Source organism: Xiphophorus couchianus, chromosome 23 (assembly GCF_001444195.1).
Source record: "Xiphophorus couchianus chromosome 23, X_couchianus-1.0, whole genome shotgun sequence".
Classification (NCBI taxonomy): domain Eukaryota; kingdom Metazoa; phylum Chordata; class Actinopteri; order Cyprinodontiformes; family Poeciliidae; genus Xiphophorus; species Xiphophorus couchianus.
In genome coordinates, this window is record NC_040250.1 from 722487 (window position 1) to 742405 (window position 19919).

General features: G+C 46.7%; 1 protein-coding gene across 1 annotated transcript in view; it reads right to left on the reverse strand.

Annotated features, from left to right (window-relative positions):
- slit3 (slit homolog 3 (Drosophila)) overlaps window positions 1-11703 on the reverse strand; it is a 207294-nt gene extending 195591 nt beyond the window's left edge. Inside the window, exon 1 of the mRNA XM_028008117.1 lies at window positions 11012-11703. Coding sequence (XP_027863918.1) covers window positions 11012-11199 — 188 coding nt within the window. The 5' untranslated portion in view covers window positions 11200-11703. The remainder of the gene's footprint in view (window positions 1-11011) is intronic.
- Window positions 11704-19919: the final 8216 nt, after the last annotated feature.

Consider the following 19919-nt stretch of genomic DNA (forward strand, 5'->3'; position numbering starts at 1 on the left):
AATCACCAACAGCTCCACTCATGGTGCATTCAGGTACATCAGGTACATCTGTATGACTGACCAGCCGCCCACTGGCGATTCCTACTTACCCTTTACTAATAAATGAAGTCTTTTCTTGATTGGATTGTGACATTAAAATCAATAACATTTATTATTAATTACACATAATCAATAGTTAACTTAATTTAATTGAATATTCACTGATCCAGAACCGCACAGCATTCTGGGAGATGTAGGCAGAGGAAAGATTTTAGCCTCTCAAGGTGAGCTAAGCTAGCTGGTAGCATCTAACTCACTTATCCTTTGGTTGCCTAGCAACAACCTGCTGGGTAACTTAACACAGCAACAGTTTCAAGTTGTTCCATCGTCACTCATAACAGCTAAAAAATAAAAAAACAACGATGTGAAGAAAAAACTGAAGATAAAACAAGAAAATAGTCCGGAAGGATTTTAGATATTTAAAACAAAAGAATAATAATCATCAATAACTGATATGAAATGTCTGCGACAGCCTGGCGACCTGTCGAGGTGACCCCGCCTCTCGCCCGAAATGTTCGCTGGAGGCAGCAGCTCCTCCTGACCCGCTGGGACGAGGTGTTAGTGTCAGGAAGTGGTGTGGTGAAGGGTGGTGAGGCAGACGCAGCGGACCCAGGTATGATGAATAAGGTGATTTTAATGGTGATACTCAGTCCAAACAACGAGTCCACCGGCGGCTCAGGTCGCTGGCTATCCGGACGGAGGTATCGACGGGGGCCATATCCGGGGGGTGCCAACACCAGTCTTGTCCCCCGGTAAAGCTCCCGCTGCAGGTCAGCGAGAGCTTCAGCCAGCTCCCTGTCCTGCCTGCCGGACCTCCGCCTCCTTCTCCTCTGCTTATTAGTGGAGTACCCCACTCCAGCTGGATCCATCGTAGCAGCCTCACCTTTCGGTCTGGTCGGGTCCTTCTGTCAGGAAGTGGTGTGGTGAAGGGTGGTGAGGCAGACGCAGCGGACCCAGGTATGATGAATAAGGTGATTTTAATGGTGATACTCAGTCCAAACAACGAGCAGCAGTCACATACACTGAACACGAAGAGACTAACATTGACGACAAACTGACTAGACATAGACGAGGACCCGACGACGAACAAAGAACACAAAGAACATGGGAGGGTAATCATAGAAACGAGACACACCTGGGAACAATCAAGGGGAGGACAGGACAACGAAGAGACTTAAGGACACAGAAAACTCTAAATAAACACAGAAAAACACAGATCATGACAGTACCCCCCCCTCAAGGGCGGCTACCAGACGCCCAAGAAAAAAAACCCCCAAAAAACCCAACAAGGGTGGGTGGAGGGGTGCCGGACGGCGGGCCAGAGTCCAAACTAACAAAAAACAACCCACCATCGTGGGCGGAAAAACAAGAAGGGTCAAGAGTCCATAAACAACAACAAAAAAAAAAAAACTACCCACAGGGTGGGCGGGGGCAAAGGAGGCAGGAACCACTGAGGTGGTCTGGCGGTCGTCCGCGGCGGCGGGAACCACGGAGGAGGTCCGGCGGCCGTCCGCGGCGCTGGAGGTGGCCATGATGAGTCCCGGGGGCCGCCCACAGACGGCGACGACGAGCCCCCCGAGGCAGGGTCTCGGGTGGAGCACTGGGGGTCTGGGTCTCGGGTGGAACGGATGGGGACTGAGTCTCGGTCGGAACGCTGGGAGTCTCGGTCGGAACGCAGGGGGTCTCAGTCGGAACGCAGGGGGTCTCGGTTGGAACGCAGGGGGTCTCGGTCGGAACGCAGGGGGTCTTGGTCGTCGGGGTCTCGGAAGGAACGTAGAGGGTCTCGGAAGTCGGGGTCTCGGAGGGAACGCAGAAGGTCGGGGTCTCGGAGGGAACGCAGAAGGTCGGGGTCTCGGAGGGAACGCAGGGAGTCTCTGGAGGAACACAGGGAGTCTGAGTCGGAACGCTGGGAGTCTCGGAAGGAACACAGGGGCGGAGCCTCAGAGCCGGCTGCGGGGGCGAGCCGGGGCGAAGCCTCGGAGCCGGCCGCGGAGGCGGGCCGGCGCGAAGCCTGGGAACCGGCTGCGGAGGTGGGCCGGAGCGAAGCCTGGGAACCGGCTGCGGAGGCGAGCCGGGACGAAGCCTGGGAACCGGCCGCGGGGGCGAGCCGGGACAAAGCCTGGGAACCGGCCGCGGCGGCGAGCCGGGACGAAGCCTGGGAACCGGCTGCGGCGGCGGGCCGGAGCGAAGCCTGGGAACCGGCTGCGGAGGTGGGCCGGAGCGAAGCCTGGAAACCGGCCGCGGAGGCGAGCCGGGACAAAGCCTGGGTACTGGCTGCGGCGGCGGACCGGAGCGAAGCCTGGGTACTGGCTGCGGCTCCGGATAGCGACGAGGGGCCGGGTCTGCCGGCGGCTCACGTCGCCGTCTCCGGGCTGACAGCGGAGGTGGTGGCTCCGGAAAGCGACGAGGGGCCGGCTCCACCGGCGGCTCACGTCGCTGTCTCCGGGCAGACAGCGGAGTAGGTGGCTCCGGAAAGCGACGAGGGGCCGGCTCCACCGGCGGCTCAGGTCGCTGGCTATCCGGACGGAGGTATCGACGGGGGCCATATCCGGGGGGTGCCAACACCAGTCTTGTCCCCCGGTAAAGCTCCCGCTGCAGGTCAGCGAGAGCTTCAGCCAGCTCCCTGTCCTGCCTGCCGGACCTCCGCCTCCTTCTCCTCTGCTTATTAGTGGAGTACCCCACTCCAGCTGGATCCATCGTAGCAGCCTCACCTTTCGGTCTGGTCGGGTCCTTCTGTCAGGAAGTGGTGTGGTGAAGGGTGGTGAGGCAGACGCAGCGGACCCAGGTATGATGAATAAGGTGATTTTAATGGTGATACTCAGTCCAAACAACGAGCAGCAGTCACATACACTGAACACGAAGAGACTAACATTGACGACAAACTGACTAGACATAGACGAGGACCCGACGACGAACAAAGAACACAAAGAACATGGGAGGGTAATCATAGAAACGAGACACACCTGGGAACAATCAAGGGGAGGACAGGACAACGAAGAGACTTAAGGACACAGAAAACTCTAAATAAACACAGAAAAACACAGATCATGACAGTTAGAAAATGGATGGATGGAAATGAGATGTTGCATGGTGATCAGTTTTTCAGCCCAACTGGAACGTGTCCTAAAAACATCAGGTCAAAGGTCACAGGAGTGATCGGATGGTTAGTGCAACTCAGTTTACCAAGCTGGATCTGTTAGACACACACACACACACACACATTCCAGGAGCACCACAAACCATCGTCCCACAGCGGAGGGTGTGGCGGCTACACCGTCCACTGACCAATCACAACAAAGCTTTGATAAGAGCCAGAAGCGATGGCTGGACCTGCTGGATCCGTTCTCTTCTCTCTCTCTCTCTTACACACACACACACACACACACACACACAGGCAGCAGCTCAGCGGTCGGTTGGCACGAAGAGGCGAATGGCGGCTGTGAAAACTTGAGTGGAGATGCTTCTGGCAATCTGAGCAGCTAAGTGTTGGAGACGGAGCTGGAGGTCAGGGGAAACTACACAAATTAGCAAAGAAGAAGAAAAGCAGGAAGAAAAGATGTCAGAACGAGCCATAGGTGACAAAAACAGAAAGTTAATCAGAGAAGAGGCCGACAACAGAGAGCAGGAGCAGAGGAGGGGCGCAGCGTCTGGACGGAGATGAAGAGCTGGAAACAAAGCGAGGCAGAAAGAGGCCGGGCGAGGACACAGAAAGCCGAGAAGGTGTTGCTTGTAAAAGTCCTGCCAGGAGTTCCTCAAAAAGCCATTAACGATGGAACAGAAATTCAAAAAACCAGCTTTCAGTAAGAGTTGGTCCAGGCAGCGTGCCACTTCCAGCAGCGAGGCTGAAGACACACTCCGGACCGGGCCGACGCTCAGGAAGGTTCAGGGACAACAGTCTGAGTTATTTAGCTCCTCACAGAAGGACAAAATGGAGGCCAAGTTTCACCGCAGTAATGTCACTGTTTCAAACTAAATATTTAGACGGAAGCTCAACAGTTAGCTTACTAACTAAATATTTATCTCAGAGATAAAATATTTATATTGGTGCTAATAACTTGCTAACCAACTATTTAATTTCAACTTAATATTTAGTTTCAAACCAAATGCTTGGCTTAATAACTAAATATTTAGTTTGGAGCTAAATATTTAGTTTCATTATAAACATTTAGCTAGCAAGCTATCTAGTTAGCTAAATGTTTAGCTTAATGCTAAACATTTAGTTAGGAAACTAAATATATTTTTGTATTACTATTTAGCTTCTAGTATTCAGTAGATAATAATTTAGCTGCTGGCTAAATATTTAAGTTGCTAACAAAATATTTACTTTGGAGCTACATATTTAGTTTGAAGTTAAACATTTGGTTTGGGGAGGTAATAGGTTAGCTTGCCAACTAAATACTTAGCCCAGAGCTTAATATTTAATTCAGAGAAAAATAGCTAACTAATTAAATATTTAGATTCAATTTAAATATTTAGCCTGAAACTAAATATTTACCTCACTAACTTTGACTAACTTAAATATTTCTTTAACGCTTAGATTTAAGCCAATTTTTAGTTTGTAGCCAAATAGTTAGCTTCATAACTAAATATTTAGGTTAAAAGTTGATATTTAGTTGGTAAACACTTAACTTGAAACTAAATATTTCACCAAATATTTAGTTTGAAACTGTGATATTTATAGAGGAATGACTAACATGGTGAAAATATTAGCCTGAATATTAGTGATTTTTTGCTCTTATGATGAGCTTAACTAAATATTTTTAGTTAGTTTGTGACTTTAGGAGCCTGGAAACAGGAGCGGCTCGGCCCGATCCGAGTGTTCCCTCCGGAGTTCACAGCAACAATTCCTGACATTTCACAGCAGTTAGCAAACAGTTTGCAGCGCCAAAAAAACCCACATTAAAGTAAGCACTGCAGGGTGTGTGTGTGTGTGTGTGTGTGTGTGTGTGTCCCAGTAGAACAGGTGTGTAGTGAACCCTGGAGAGAAATGCCGTCCAGTTTTCGCTCCTTAAGGGCCCCTCCACTCAAATTAGATGCAAATGAGGTCTGGAGTGTCTTCCCAGTGAGGACGTTATGGGATCGGCGGCCCTGAGGAAAACTGGGCGAGCAGCTGAGGTCAGGACTGTTTTCCTCTCATTAACCTCCCCAAATGTTGTTTATAATGGAGCGGGAGAACCGGGCCGGTTCTGACAGCCGCTGCTCAGAGGGTGAAGGAGGATGTTAAATCAGGAACCAGTTTAATGATTTCAGAAGGTCGCTGATGGTTTCCACGGCTGATGCAGCCAGACGTCTCCCTCTCCGCTGATTTCCTGCTCTGCAGGCGTTCCCAAAATAATATGCCTTGTAGGCCTTTTCGCGTTCTTCGCATGGATTCCAACACTTCAAACCCAATTTCCTTCAACTTGTGTCATGACACTTAACTGCGGTTCTCAGCGACCTTCGCAGTCGGCCTGAATTAGTTTGATTCAGTAGAAACGTCTTCAGAGAGCCGTAAAAACCAGCAGCAGGGAAAATCCCCCTTCAACACCTGATGGCTCTCGCTCACTGTGGATTATTAAATCATGCAGACTTTGCTCTTTATTAATACAACGCTATGTTACTTTGTGATGCAAACATTAACAGGATGAAGGAGGTTAGCATCTGCTTAATGAAATCTTCGCTGCTGGGTTCAAACTGGACCAGAACCGCTTCTGGTTCTGTAACGACTGCAGTGTAAACCCAACAGGTTCTCCGGTTTACTGCCAGGTTTATGATCCTTCAATTTAAACAAATCGACTCTGCAGCGCTAAAAGACTTCTGGACCAGGCAGAGAAAAGGTTTTCACTCCTCAGTCCTTCAAAATAAAGTCCAGTAAAGATGAAAGTGGTTCCGGTTCAAACCGTTAGCAAAGCGCCGCTCCGTCCTTCACAAACTCTCAGGTATTTATTCAATCAGATCCAAGCAGCATCCACACCTGATTCCTCTACGTCCTCCTGCCCCTCATCGGCAACCAAGTTGCTCCCACTCAGATGTTTGCTCATGGTGTGTTTGGTGAAACAGCCCAAGTGTCACATTTTGGACCCGCTGCATGTTGTTGCTGTTCCACAGCAGCTGCCGGTGAAACATGAACTACATGAAACCTGGATGTGTTAACTCAGTGCAGAGCGCCGCAGCAGGAAAATAACGCAGAAATAATGCAACTTCCTTCTCTTTTCTCACTCTCTCTCAGCTACGCTACACACAGACACGTTTCCATAGCGACTGACAACAACAGCACTTTAAGTGTCAGGATTCAACATTTAAAAAACACGCAAACAGAACATTCAGTCCGTTACAGCTTTATGTTTTTAGGCTTGATGTTTATTCTTAATAAGTGATCGCTGTGGTAGATTAGCTACCGCTGCTATTAGCTAAGCTAAGCTAACACAGCAGAGGTTGATTAGCTAATTTAAGCACCTGCTCTACTGATGATCTATCAGAGTTGATGTGTGGGTCGACTTTAATTATTAACTGAACCAAAACACCAAATTCTGCAGCACATCCACGTTAACTGAACTATTCCTCTCCCTCGCTATTTGTTTTTAATGAAAACTTTTCCCTGACCTTGCTGTGTAGTGGTTGTAATGTTGATCATTAGTAGCAATCATTTTATATCAGGCGTACATTTAAGATTTCATGTTGGCAGCTAGCAGCTAAAGCCAACGCCCGTCGTCGTTAGCTAGCAGTTGTTTGCGCTCCAGCAGGAAGCTGGGGGCGGGATCTTGTGCACCTGCGAACGACGGTGGATATGATTGGGTTTGGAGACAGAACAAACAGATACAAGATAAGCTGGCGGCCATTTTTCTCATTGTCGTTTTTTAGGCTGACATGAAAGCAAACTCATCTGAAACGTTGTTTGGCAAAGGCTGTTCCGAAATGTTAAGAGCGATCTGTTGACTCAGTGCTGTTCTTTTAAAGCTTTCTGGTTGCTTTGTTTGGTATTTTCAGGCTGAAACACCTGGATGGAGACCCGACCACAGCCAGTCCTCTCTGCTCTGCTGCAGGATCCAGCCCAGTTTCATGTTCCCTGCAGCTAAACATCACCCAGAAGGAGAGAACTGATTGGCTCACCAGTCAGCGGAACCAGTTAAACCCATCAGAACCTTTGGGAAACATCCCACACCATCACCAGAACCCAAACTGCTGCTCCATCCCTTCAGTCCAGTTAAAAAAAAGTTTCTCCAGCATTTATGGAAACTTCCTCCATGTTTGTTTTTCCTTTCAATCCACCACCATCTGTATGTTTTCCCTAAAATGATGCATACCAGTCTGACCAGTTTGGACCTGACTTCAATAGTTATAAATATCCTGCTGCCAGAAAACTTTTTAAACACACATTCCTGACATTTATTCACATGTTCAGCTAAACATTTGATGATAGTTTCACTGAGGCCTTGTCCAAACGTAGCCGGTCTCTATATAAACCAATATCTCAGCTACAACGTTTAAAAACTAACATCGTACACATCGAATCGGTTTCAGAAAAGTTTTCATCCACAGAAACCTGAACAAATCCACCTCTGAGCGATGTTTTAATGCCAACCCATAGGGGGCAGCGCAGCGCTAAGCTAGAACTTGTCAGCCAATCAGATGGCGTCAAAACGACCATTACTTCCTGTTAGGGATTAAACATGGCGCCTCCAGGCAGGTTCAGGAACAGCTTTAAACGTTGGAATATAAAGTTATTAAAACAGACATTGATCAGGAATCGTGTCAGAATATGAATTTATCGGACATCGCTTAATTTATCGTTTTATTTATCGCTTAATTTATCGTTTTATTTATCGCTTAATTTATCGTTTTATTTATCGCTTAATTTATCGTTTTATTTATCGCTTAATTTATCGTTTTATCTGTCGTTTTATTTGTCGCAGTCTGCGACAGACTTGTGCGAACATAAATACGCCATTTCCTCAAATCTCCACTTTGGTCTGAGTTTTTATAAATAATCATTTTATTGATATTAAACAGTGTTTATTGTGTGGATGAAAAGATAGAAAGTTTAAAAATATAAGAGTTTTCCCAGATATCAAATTGGAATAAATATGTCTTCTGCTTTAATTAGTTATTTTGTAAATAAATTATTAATTTCTCCATCTGATGACATCATCAGTTACACATTATTTAAGTAAACATTTTATAAAACACTTTTTGGGGGGTACTTTGCCCACCTCAGACTATTTTCATAACAGGATAAAAGTTATATGACACATTGTTTTACTTTGGTAATCAATTCTTCTATTAATTATTCTGATTATTAATTAATTTCTGGGATACAAAATTGTCAGAGTTTTCATTTAACCCCTTTAGTTTCTTTTTATAAAACATTACATTTACATTAAAAGGTGCACAAAAACAATTCAATTCATTTTATAAATTAGAAAATAAACATTTTATTGCCTAAAATGCAATAACTTGACTTTATTTCAGTGAACGCTTGATCATCTGTAGATTGATTGATTTTTCCATTAACGGATTAATAACTGAAATTGAAAAGTTGATTAATATGTGATTTTTTTACAGAATGTGAAACAAGTGAAGCTAACAGATTTACAGACAAAGATTAATTTATATCTTAAAAGCAACATTTTGATCATTTTTTGTAAAGTTTTGGGTTAATTTCTGCTCTTTCAGTAAATTAACGATTTTAGAGTCTTAACTCCAGATATCAATTAATCTATTACTAAATGAGTTGATTTCAATTATTGATTAATTGTGATTAATCGTTTCAACCTTAGTGAAGTCAAATCAACATATTGGCCAGATGTTTGGGGCGATGCGGTGGTGCTGCGGTGAAGCGTGACCCACGTATTGAGGCCTTGGTCCTGGCGGCAGTGGTTGCAGGTTCAATTCCCAGCCTGGTGACATTTGCTGCTTGTCTTCCCCTCTCAGATTACCGTTTCCTGTTGAACTACTTTCGAATGAAGGCCACTAGAGCCAACAAAACCTTTTAAAAAATATACAGTACAGACCAAAAGTTTGGACACACCTTCTAATTCAATGGGTTTTCTTTATTTTCATGACTATTTATAAGGCAAGAAATCCCACTTATTAACCTGACAGGGCAGGTTGACCTATGAAGTGAAAACCATTTCAGGTGACGACCTCTTGAAGCTCATCAAGAAAATGCAGAGTGTGTGCAAAGCAGTAATCACAGTAAAAGGTTGCTACTTTGAAGAAACTAGAATATAAGGGCTATTTTCAGTTGTTTTACACTTTTTTGTTTAGTGCATATTTCCACATGTTATTCATAGTTTTGATGCCTTCAGTGTGAATCTACAATGTCAATAGTCATGAAAATAAAGGAAACTCATTGAATTAAAAGGTGTGTCCAAACTTTTGGTCTGTACTGTATATATTGGCCAGATGTGTTCATTTTAAATGAAAAACAAGTTAATAACCTATTTTAGCCAGATTGTTTCTGTATCTGAAGCTGATTAATTTGGTTTATTTAATGAGCTGAAGTCCATATTCTCCTTATCTCAGCTGGCAAAGCCAAATCTCTGCCTGGAGCAACGGCGCTCATCTCCTTTAAAAAGTTTCCCATCTGCCCTCACCTTCCCAGCGCAGAGCTCATCCATTTTAATGCTTCCACCTCCGACGCCTCAAATTTATCTGCAGAGGGGAATAAAGATGAATGCCGGCCGGGGAGGGAGCGAGCCGCTCGGATAAATCAGAGGAGCAGAAACAGACGGGCAAATCCCCCCCGGGGGGCAGAGCGACACCCGCCACCACCCCTAATTATTTATTTTACTGGGGTGTAAACGTCCTGGGGGGGGCGCCGTGTGAAGGCCAGCAGGTCCTGGGGGGTCACAACAATCACACAAACCTGCAGAAGGAAAACAATCACCTGAGCAAAACGCGCTCCAACCTGCAGAGACGCAACAAAACGCAAACACACGCAGGTGCTGAACGGCAGATACATCAGATGCAGCTGCAGCAACGCATACAGCTGCAGCAACGCATACAGCTACAGCAGCTGCAACACATGCAGCTGCAGGAACACATGCAGCTGCAGCAACACATACAGCTGCAGCAACGCATACAGCTGCAGCAACACATACAGCTGCAGCAGCTGCAACACATGCAGCTGCAGGAACACATGCAGCTGCAGGAACACATGCAGCTGCAGCAACACATACAGCTGCAGCAACGCATACAGCTGCAGCAACACATACAGCTGCAGCAACACATACAGCTGCAGCGCATGCAGGTTGAGTTTGTTGTGTCAGAGTTTGAGGGAAATAAAACCCCCTGCAGGGCTTCAACCGCTTCGTTATCACAAATAATCATTTCCATGATTATTCCCCTCCGGCGTGTTTATGTGCATGTCGATGTGTGTGTGTGTGCGTGCGTGTGTGTGTGTGCGTGTGTGTGTGTGTGTGCTTGTGTGTGTGTGTGTGTTAGGAACATCTACACACATCTGTCTGAGGAATGAAATCGCTCTGAAGGGTCAACAGGTTGGATAAAGTCTCAGCTCTCAGTTAAAACATGAAACTGGATCAGAATCTTTTGGGTCCAGAACTTCACCGGCTCTGGTTCTGGTTCTGATACAGAACCTGAGTTACTGGAGGTTCTAATGAATGTTTTGAGTCATCATTAATCTGATTGAAATCAGGTTTGAATTATCATTCCATCCAGCTGGGCTGATCAGAACCGAGCCGGTACCGATATCCAGCCATGTTTGTTGATTTTTAATTATTTGAAGATGCATAAAAGTGAAAAATGTTAAGATTTGTTAAGATTATTCATATTTATGCATCAAATCAAACATTCTTCATTTTATTCAGTTAAAAAGTGAATCAAAGTTCACATCTCAGTTTTAATGAATAAATTGGAAAATGTTTTAATAATCGGTGCATCTGTAGTTAAATCTAATGAACTGATTCTATGGAGAAATGGTTCTGGTTCTGGTCCATCGGAACCATCCCGGGTCAGGCTGGGCTCTACTTACAGGCGCTCCGCGCTCCGCGGGACTCCTTTGGGTACCGTCTTCAGACCCAGACCCTGGCAGTCCACATGCGACCCGGAGCAGCTGCACTTGTGTGGGCATCCATGCGCCGCGGCGGCCCACAGCAGCGCGGCGAGCAGCGGAGCCCAGACCCGGAGTCCGGCGCGCCTCTCCGACCCGCTCACACACATATCCCGGTTCCGACAGGCTGGGTTCACAGCGGCGACTCCGAGGAAGGAGGATCGGTTCGGTTTCCTCCAAGTGAAAACTTTCTCCCGTGGGTTTGGAAGTTTCTCCGCTTTGAAACAAAGCTGCGCGTAAAATGTCCCCAAAGCGCCTCGGAGCCACGGATCCACTCACAGGGCGGTCAGAACCCGGTCCGGACCCGAGCCGACCCGGTGGAAGCGTTCTGTTTGGCTGGGACCTCCGAACTGAACATCCTCCGCTGCTGCAGGAAAAGTTCCGGAGCGCAGCGGCGCGGCAGACTGGAGAGACCTGCGCGGAGCATGCGGGTCCCCCGCAGCAGAGCGCCTCCCCCCGGCTCTCTCTCTCCTGATGTCACCAGAAACGGAGCGGGAGACTTCCCCAAACTTTCACTCGCTGCAGCTTATCTGCAGCAGGAACCGGGCCGAGCTCTGGTTCCTCTCCAGCAGGTCGGACTGGACCCAAAAACTCCGAACGAACCAGCAGAGAAACCTCCACGAACTGAACAAATGCAGCAGCTTTTATAGTTTCAATTAACACATTCAAACTAAAGATGTGTTATCTCTCAAACCCAGGTATTAAACCCTTAAAAGGAATTGTTTATGGTTTTAATATTCCAGTGTTAAAACTGATTTGATCAGCGTGAGGCAGAGAGCCGCTCAGCTCATCCAGACAGAAATGTTTCCAGATCCATGTTTCTGGGGGAACAGCAGGACCACCACAGTAGATCAACTTTCTAACTTTGTCACATCTGCAGCAGCCTGGTGGAACAAGCCGCAGACGTGCTGCTGCCCTCTGTTGGTGGAGGAAGACTGGAGAAAACTCAGTTTAGTGGAAAAAGTCTATTTATCTTTAGTTTCAGGTTTTTCCTCTGATGATGAGACGGAAAAACCAACAACTATCTGGATATAAAATGAATATTTCTGATGCCGAGCAGTTTTCTGCTCCGCAGTGAAAAACCCGAAACGTCCAGCAGAAACATCAGCATCTCGTTCTAAAGTCCAGAACCGGCCGCCTGCAGCGGATCCAGCCTAAAGGCTGCAGCAGAGCAGAACACGCCACTGCTGCTGTGATGCGTTCAGGGACGGCTGGGAAACCCGTCAACGTGTCAAAACAACTAATGATTTAACAATTAGTGGTGTCCCAACACAACCTAAGATACCGATATCGCGGCTTTGAGAATTGATGGATGCCGATACGATAACAGCAGGAATCACAAAGTTTCTGCAGCTGCACCGACTCAGACTTAAACGTTTGTGCATCAACACACAAACGTACAAAATACAAGAAATTCACAATAAATTTGCACCTACCCATGATGGAGGTAAAGAAGCTAGCTAGCAGTCAGGGGAAAATTAGCAGCTAGTTAGCGTTAGCCTCAGCTGCCTTGAGCCAGAACACAATGAAGATGAATTTGCTGGCTACTCAAGTTACACAGAACATATGAGATTAAATAGATCGGCCATGACAAAAGTTCAGAGATGTCCATCCATCCATCCATCCATCTTCTTCCGCTTATCCGAGGTCGGGTCGCGGGGGTAGCAGCTTCAGAAGGGAGGCCCAGACTTCCCTCTCCCCAGCCACTTCTTCCAGCTCCTCCGGGGGAATCCCGAGGCGTTCCCAGGCCAGCCGAGAGACATAGTCCCTCCAGCGTGTCCTGGGTCTTCCCCGGGGCCTCCTCCCGGTGGGACGTGCCCGGAACACCTCACCAGGGAGGCGTCCAGGAGGCATCCTGACCAGATGCCCAAGCCACCTCAACTGGCTCCTCTCGATGTGAAGGAGCAGCGGCTCTACTCTGAGTCCCTCCCGGATGACTGAGCTTCTCACCCTATCTCTAAGGGAGAGCCCAGCCACCCTACGGAGAAAACCCATTTCGGCCGCTTGTATCCGCGATCTCGTTCTTTCGGTCATGACCCAAAGCTCATGACCATAGATGAGGGTGGGAACGTAGATCGACCGGTAAATCGAGAGCTTCGCTTTTTGGCTCAGCTCTCTCTTCACCACGACGGACCGGTACAGCGCCCGCTTGACAGCAGACGCTGCGCCAATCCGCCTGTCGATCTCCCGCTCCCTTCTTCCCCCATTCGTGAACAAGATCCCGAGATACTTAAACTCCTCCACTTGGGGCAGGACAACCCCCTGACCCGGAGAAGGCACTCTACCCTTTTCCGGCTCAAGACCATGGCCTCGGATTTGGAGGCACTGATCCCCATCCCGGCCGCTTCACACTCGGCTGCGAACCGATCCAGCGAGAGCTGCAGATCACGATCTGATGAAGCCAAAAGGACCACATCGTCTGCGAAAAGCAGAGATGAGATCCTAAGGCCACCAAATCGGATCCCCTCAACACCTTGGCTGCGCCTAGAAATTCTGTCCATGAAAGTGATGAACAGAATCGGTGACAAAGGGCAGCCCTGGCGGAGTCCAACTCTCACCGGAAACGAGCCCGACTTACTGCCGGCAATGCGGACCAGACTCTGACACCGGTCATACAGGGACCTGACAGCCCGTATCAAAGGGCCCGGTACCCCATACTCCCGGAGAACCCCCCACAGGGCTCCCCGAGGGACACAGTCGAACGCCTTCTCCAAGTCCACAAAACACATGTAGACTGGTTGGGCGAACTCCCATGCACCCTCCAGGACCCTGCTGAGGGTGTAGAGCTGGTCCAGTGTTCCACGACCAGGACGAAAACCACACTGCTCTTCCTGAATCCGAGGTTCGACTATCCGACGGACCCTCCTCTCCAGGACCCCTGAATAGACCTTGCCAGGGAGGCTTAAGAGTGTGACCCCTCTATAATTGGAGCACACCCTCCGGTCCCCATTTTTGAACAGGGGGACCACCACCCCAGTCTGCCAGTCCAGGGGAACTGCCCCCGATGTCCATGCGATATTGCAGAGTCGCGTCAACCAACACAACCCTACAACATCCAGAGCCTTAAGGAACTCCGGGCGGATCTCATCCACCCCCGGGGCCTTGCCACCGAGGAGCTTTTTAACCACCTCGGCGACCTCGCCCCCAGAGATTGGAGAGCCCAACCCAGAGTCCCCAGGCTCTGCTTCCTCAGTGGAAGGCATGTTGGTGGGATTGAGGAGGTCTTCGAAGTACTCTGCCCACCGGCCCACAACGTCCCGAGTAGAGGTCAGCAGCACACCATCCCCACTATAAACAGTGTTGGTGCTGCACCGCTTCCCCCCCCTGAGACGCCGGATGGTGGACCAGAATCGCCTCGAAGCCATGCGGAAGTCTTTCTCCATGGCCTCTCCAAACTCCTCCCACGCCCGAGTTTTTGCCTCAGCAACCGCCCGAGCCGCATGCCGCTTCGCCCGCCGGTACCCATCAGCTGCTTCCGGAGTCCCACAGGCCAAAAAGGCTCGATAGGACTCCTTCTTCAGCCTGACGGCATCCCTCACCGGAGGTGTCCACCAACGGGTTCGAGGGTTGCCGCCGCGACAGGCACCGACAACCTTGCGGCCACAGCTCCGATCGGCCGCCTCGACAATGGAGGCACGGAACACGGTCCACTCAGACTCCATGTCCCTCACCTCCCCCGGGACGTGTTCGAAGTTTTGCCGGAGATGGGAGTTAAAGCTCCGTCTCACAGGGGATTCCGCCAGACGTTCCCAGCAGACCCTCACAACACGTTTGGGCCTGCCAGGTCTGACCGGCTTTCGCCCCCACCACCGGAGCCAACTCACCACCAGGTAGTGGTCAGTGGACAGCTCCGCACCTCTCTTCACCCGAGTGTCCAAGACATACGGCCGCAGATCCGATGAAACGATGACAAAGTCGATCATCGAACTGCGGCCTAGGGTGTCCTGGTGCCAAGTGCACATATGGACACCCTTATGCTTGAACATGGTGTTCGTTATGGACAATCCATGGCGAGCACAGAAGTCCAGCAACAGAACACCGCTCGAGTTCAGGTCGGGTGGGCCGTTCCTCCCAACCACGCCCCTCCAGGTCTCACTGTCGTTGCCCACGTGAGCGTTGAAGTCCCCCAGCAGAACAAGGGAGTCCCCAAGAGGAGCACTCTCCAGTACCCCCTCTAAGGACTCCAAAAAGGGTGGGTAATCTGAACTGTCGTTCGGCCCGTAAGCACAAACGACAGTCAGAACCCGTCCCCCCACCCGTAGGCGGAGGGATGCTACCCTCTCGTTCACCGGGGTAAACCCCAACGTACAGGCGCCGAGATGGGGAGCAACAAGTATGCCCACTCCTGCCCGACGTCTCTCTCCCTGGGCAACTCCAGAGTGGAAGTATGTCCAGCCCCTCTCAAGGAGACTGGTTCCAGAACCAGAGCCATGCGTCGAGGTGAGACCGACTATTTCTAGCCCTCCTCCATGGGCTGCCACCTTATCGTGGTGGAGGGGTTTGAGTGCCCCAATGATCCTAGGAGCTATGCTGTCTGGGGCTTCATGCCCCTGGTAGGGTCACCCAAGGCAGACAGGTCCTAGGTGAGGGACCAGACAAAGTGCAGCCCGAAGACCCCAATGATGAAGGAAAACCTTGGACTTGGTGTTCCCTCGCCCGGACGCGGGTCACCGGGGCCCCACTCTGGAGCCAGGCCTGGAGGGGGGGCACGATGGCGAGCGTCTGGTGGCCAGGCTTTTACCCATGGAGCCCGGCCGGGCTCAGCCCGAAGAGGAAACATGGGCCCCCCCTCCCATGGGCCCACCACCCGTGGGAGGGGCCAAAGGGGTCGGGTGCACTGTGTGATGGGTGGCGGCCAAGGGAGGGGACCCTGGCGGTCCGATCCTCGGTTGCAGAAACTGGCTCTTGGGACGTGGAATGTCACCTCTCTGGTGGGGAAGGAGCCGGAGCTAGTGTGTGAGGTCAGAGATGTGAGGAATGTATTTAAGGCCAACTAAAATAAACACATTGAAAAAGACATTTTGATGATTCTAAGACTTTTTAAGACATTTTTAGGACCATTATGAATGAAAGTTAAGACCTGTATTGCAATAGAAATGTGAAAGAGATGAGAAATTGGCGATAAATTTTAGACTACTCGTTTTTTGGCTGAAATCGATCTGATTTCCTGCATCAACATCTGATCGGACTAACCCAATCAAATCTTGGTTTTACTCTCAAATATTGGCTCAAGTTCCTAAACAACCCGGATCATTTTTAGTAGCTTCATCCATCTAAACCTATTTAAAAAATAAAACCAACCAAATATTAAATCATTTTTATAATCTCCACTTTTTAAAGTTGTAGAAAAAGAAAATATCTGATTATTTTCTCATTTTTAACCCTTTATTATTTAATGCTAATTGTCTTATTGAAGCTGTTTGTGCTGAGCTGAGTTTATTCTCCAATAAATCTGGTTTTTATCCGGGATGGAAAACCTTTCCACAGAGCAAAGCCAGCTAACGCAATCAGGCACCATAAACGCTACTTTTATTTAGATCACTGAACATCTAAATTGGTCATTAGTAATATTTATTTAATCCAAAATAGTGAGAACATTTTATGATTTGGATTTAAAATGAACAGACTGTTTTTCGTGGAGGACCTGAATATTTCATTTGTTTTATTAAATGCTGTTCAGTTAATGGTCAGATTTTCAGTTCTAGGCTGGAAGCTTTGACTTCATGGTCCAGTATGTTCTGTGTTATGCTGTAATTCCCAGAAGTGGATTTGTCTCTGGAGGAATAATCTGAGCGATGCTTTCAGTCTGAAACTGTTCAAATCCATGAATAAAGTCTGGAAGTGGCAGATATGCATTAATATTCAATCACAAGTCAGTTCAGAAAACAACATGGCGAGAACACTGTAAAAACACAAAATCTTATTTTGGTGCAAGTTCTACTGCAAATATGAGAGTAGACTTAAAATAAGACAAAACTGACTTACAAGTAACTTTTCAGCAAGAAACCTTTTTAGTCAAAAATGACTTAATATGAAAAAGTGCAGATTGTTTCACTTATAAAAGCTTGGCCCGTTGCAATAAATCACATAATAAATTAAAGGGAGCTCAATTCTTTCCATTTGAATGATTTATTGTTTTTCTCTTTCTACAAAAACTGGATGATAAAGTTGTCAGTTTGGTGTTTTTTTTTCTGAAGGATAATTTTGTTTACAGAGACTAAATAATTCATTTTATTTGTTGTTTAGTTATTTTGGATATTTAAAATGTCTTCCAGTTCCTGCTTTAAATGTTCACTAGAAATTAAAGTTTATTGACCTTTGAGAATGAGTTCTTGCATTACCATTATCTTACTGGAAAATGGTCTCAAAACAACATTATTATCATTTATCAAAACAACTTAAGGGATTATTTATCATCCAGCAGCATTTACTACTGTAAGGCCAAAATGCAAGACATTTTCCCATAATATAGAAAACAAATCGACTAAAGTAAACCAAAAATACTTGGTAGGACTTGGTGTTTTTGCAGTGAAGACCTGGGTTTAGTACTTAGTAAAAATTATTTAAGTCTGACCTCTTAAATGAAGTCTGGTAGAGACTCGGCCAGCGTCAGGCTGATGGCAGCAGAGGGGAAGTAGAGCAGAACAGCAGCTAATTTCAGGAGCTTCCTGGGGGATTTGCAGGGCCTGGAGTTTCCTGGGCTTCACTAAGGTTTCCTCCACCGCCGAGCCAGCAGGTATCTGAAACAAAGCTGAGACTTTCCTTCATGAACAGCATTTTATCTCAAAGCTCCTGGCTTTTTACGGAGTGAACACGCCGAGGGAAGAGCCGCAACATCAGAAAATATAAAGAAAATGGCAACAAAGACCTACAGGATCACCACGCACTCCGAAATACAGTCAGAAAAGGCTTTGATTTGAGACATTAATGGACCAACTGCCAGCAGAACCAGGACCAGTATGGATCCAGTACGTAGAATGGGACCAGTATTCAGGATCTGAACTAAAGGCCATAAATGGCGAAGCATCATTCAGGTTTTATCTTCCTGAAATCTGGAACAAACAGCTGAAACAGTGGGTTCCTTTAAATCTAGACTAAACCCAGGTGGCTACTAGTTTCTTTTGAAACAGAAGAAATCAACATATTTGATGAGTAATGATGACTTTAACAAGGATACTCATCATAATATAATGTCTGTTAGTGGTTCTCACAATTGCAGACTGCATGATGTGTTTATGTTTTTATGATGTGCAAATAAAGTTGATTGACTGAGTGATTGATAAAGCAAAGTAATTTTCATGGAAACAAACTGCCTGCATTAGCTAGCGTAAGTTCAGCAAAACGACAAGCGTCCTGTTAGAAAAAAGCATAAGAAGGAGAGAATGACCTTAAGCTCTAAAACTGACTCGGCTCCCGACCCCAACTTTGGGAACTACTGGTGTTAGCTCTACCTCATACCTTCAAAACCTTATAGGACTCAATTGTTGTTTTTCACTATAATGGAACCTGACCCAATCAAGAAAATTACCTTTAACAGAAAAAGAAAAGAAAAAGACAAAAACAGTCAAAGACAACCCTGAGGTTTGGGCCGTTTCACAACATATAATGACCGTCAATCATATTACTGCACAGCTGGGCAGTTCATCGCTTATGATAACTCACAATTCAATTTTATTTCTGTTCTTTGGCTCTCAATTTGATTCAATACTGATTTAGTAACACCTAGTATACAAATAACTGGTGTACCTGTTAATAATTGAATGTATTACTTATTTTTTTGATGATTCCTGACTATATGAGCAGCCATGATCATTTGCATTACTTTAACTGTGTATACTTTCATATTTTAGAGCAGTAAAATAAAGTAGCACCTCTGCTACCTAAAACATGGTTGTTAGGTAACGGTCTGGGCTTGGCTGAGGTTGCTAGGTAACGGTCTGGGCTTGGCTGAGGTTGCTAGGTAACGGTCTGGGCTTCTGATTTGAAATGTTACATTCTGGAGATGTCAAACAGATAATTTTCCAAACACCAAAAACCATGAACTTATTGTCAAAAACCCAAATGGAAATACAAAAACATGCTAACTTAGACAATTCAGTCACTTCAATCATATTTTAACAATATTGCTATTCTGAACCGTAGAAACCATTTTCTTGATTTATTTGATGAAAATATTTCTGGGGAAAAAAAGAAGCTGAAAATATTTAGCATCTGTGATCACAGAAATATTTGACCCCAACCCGTTTTCCATGAGTCGATGCTGAGTTATAGCTCTTAGCGTGATTAAGGACACACTGACTCAGAAGAACAAAACATAAATAGTTCCCTGGGTAGAAAGTCACGAGAAGCTCTTTGATTTTTGTATTGGAGGGAATTTAAAAGAGCTCATAGCTAATCTATTTAATCAGTCCCTCATGCCATTCCAATGCATATTTCATTTTATTTGCAACAGGAGAATAACTCCTGGTGAACTTCTCATGAACAATAAAATGAATGCAATCCAAATCCATTTCCCCTCATTATTCTCTTTAAAACTTTCTAGCTTTAATGTCCTTCATTTCTGCTTCATCACATCACCATCATAAAAACAACAAACTGAAAATAAACATGATCCTGAAACTTTTAGCTGGATTCTGGTCCAATCACATGGCTGAACTCCTCATCAACACTCAGCCAGCAGCCATGTTTCCATCCTACTGTCACGCAAAATATGAGCAAACTTTTCAAACCTCAGAAAAACAAAAATAAAGTAAAATGTAAATTAGTCGTGTTTCCATCGACTGGTTTGGAGCAAATCAACAAGGATAAGCAAAGTGTGCTCATCCTGGAA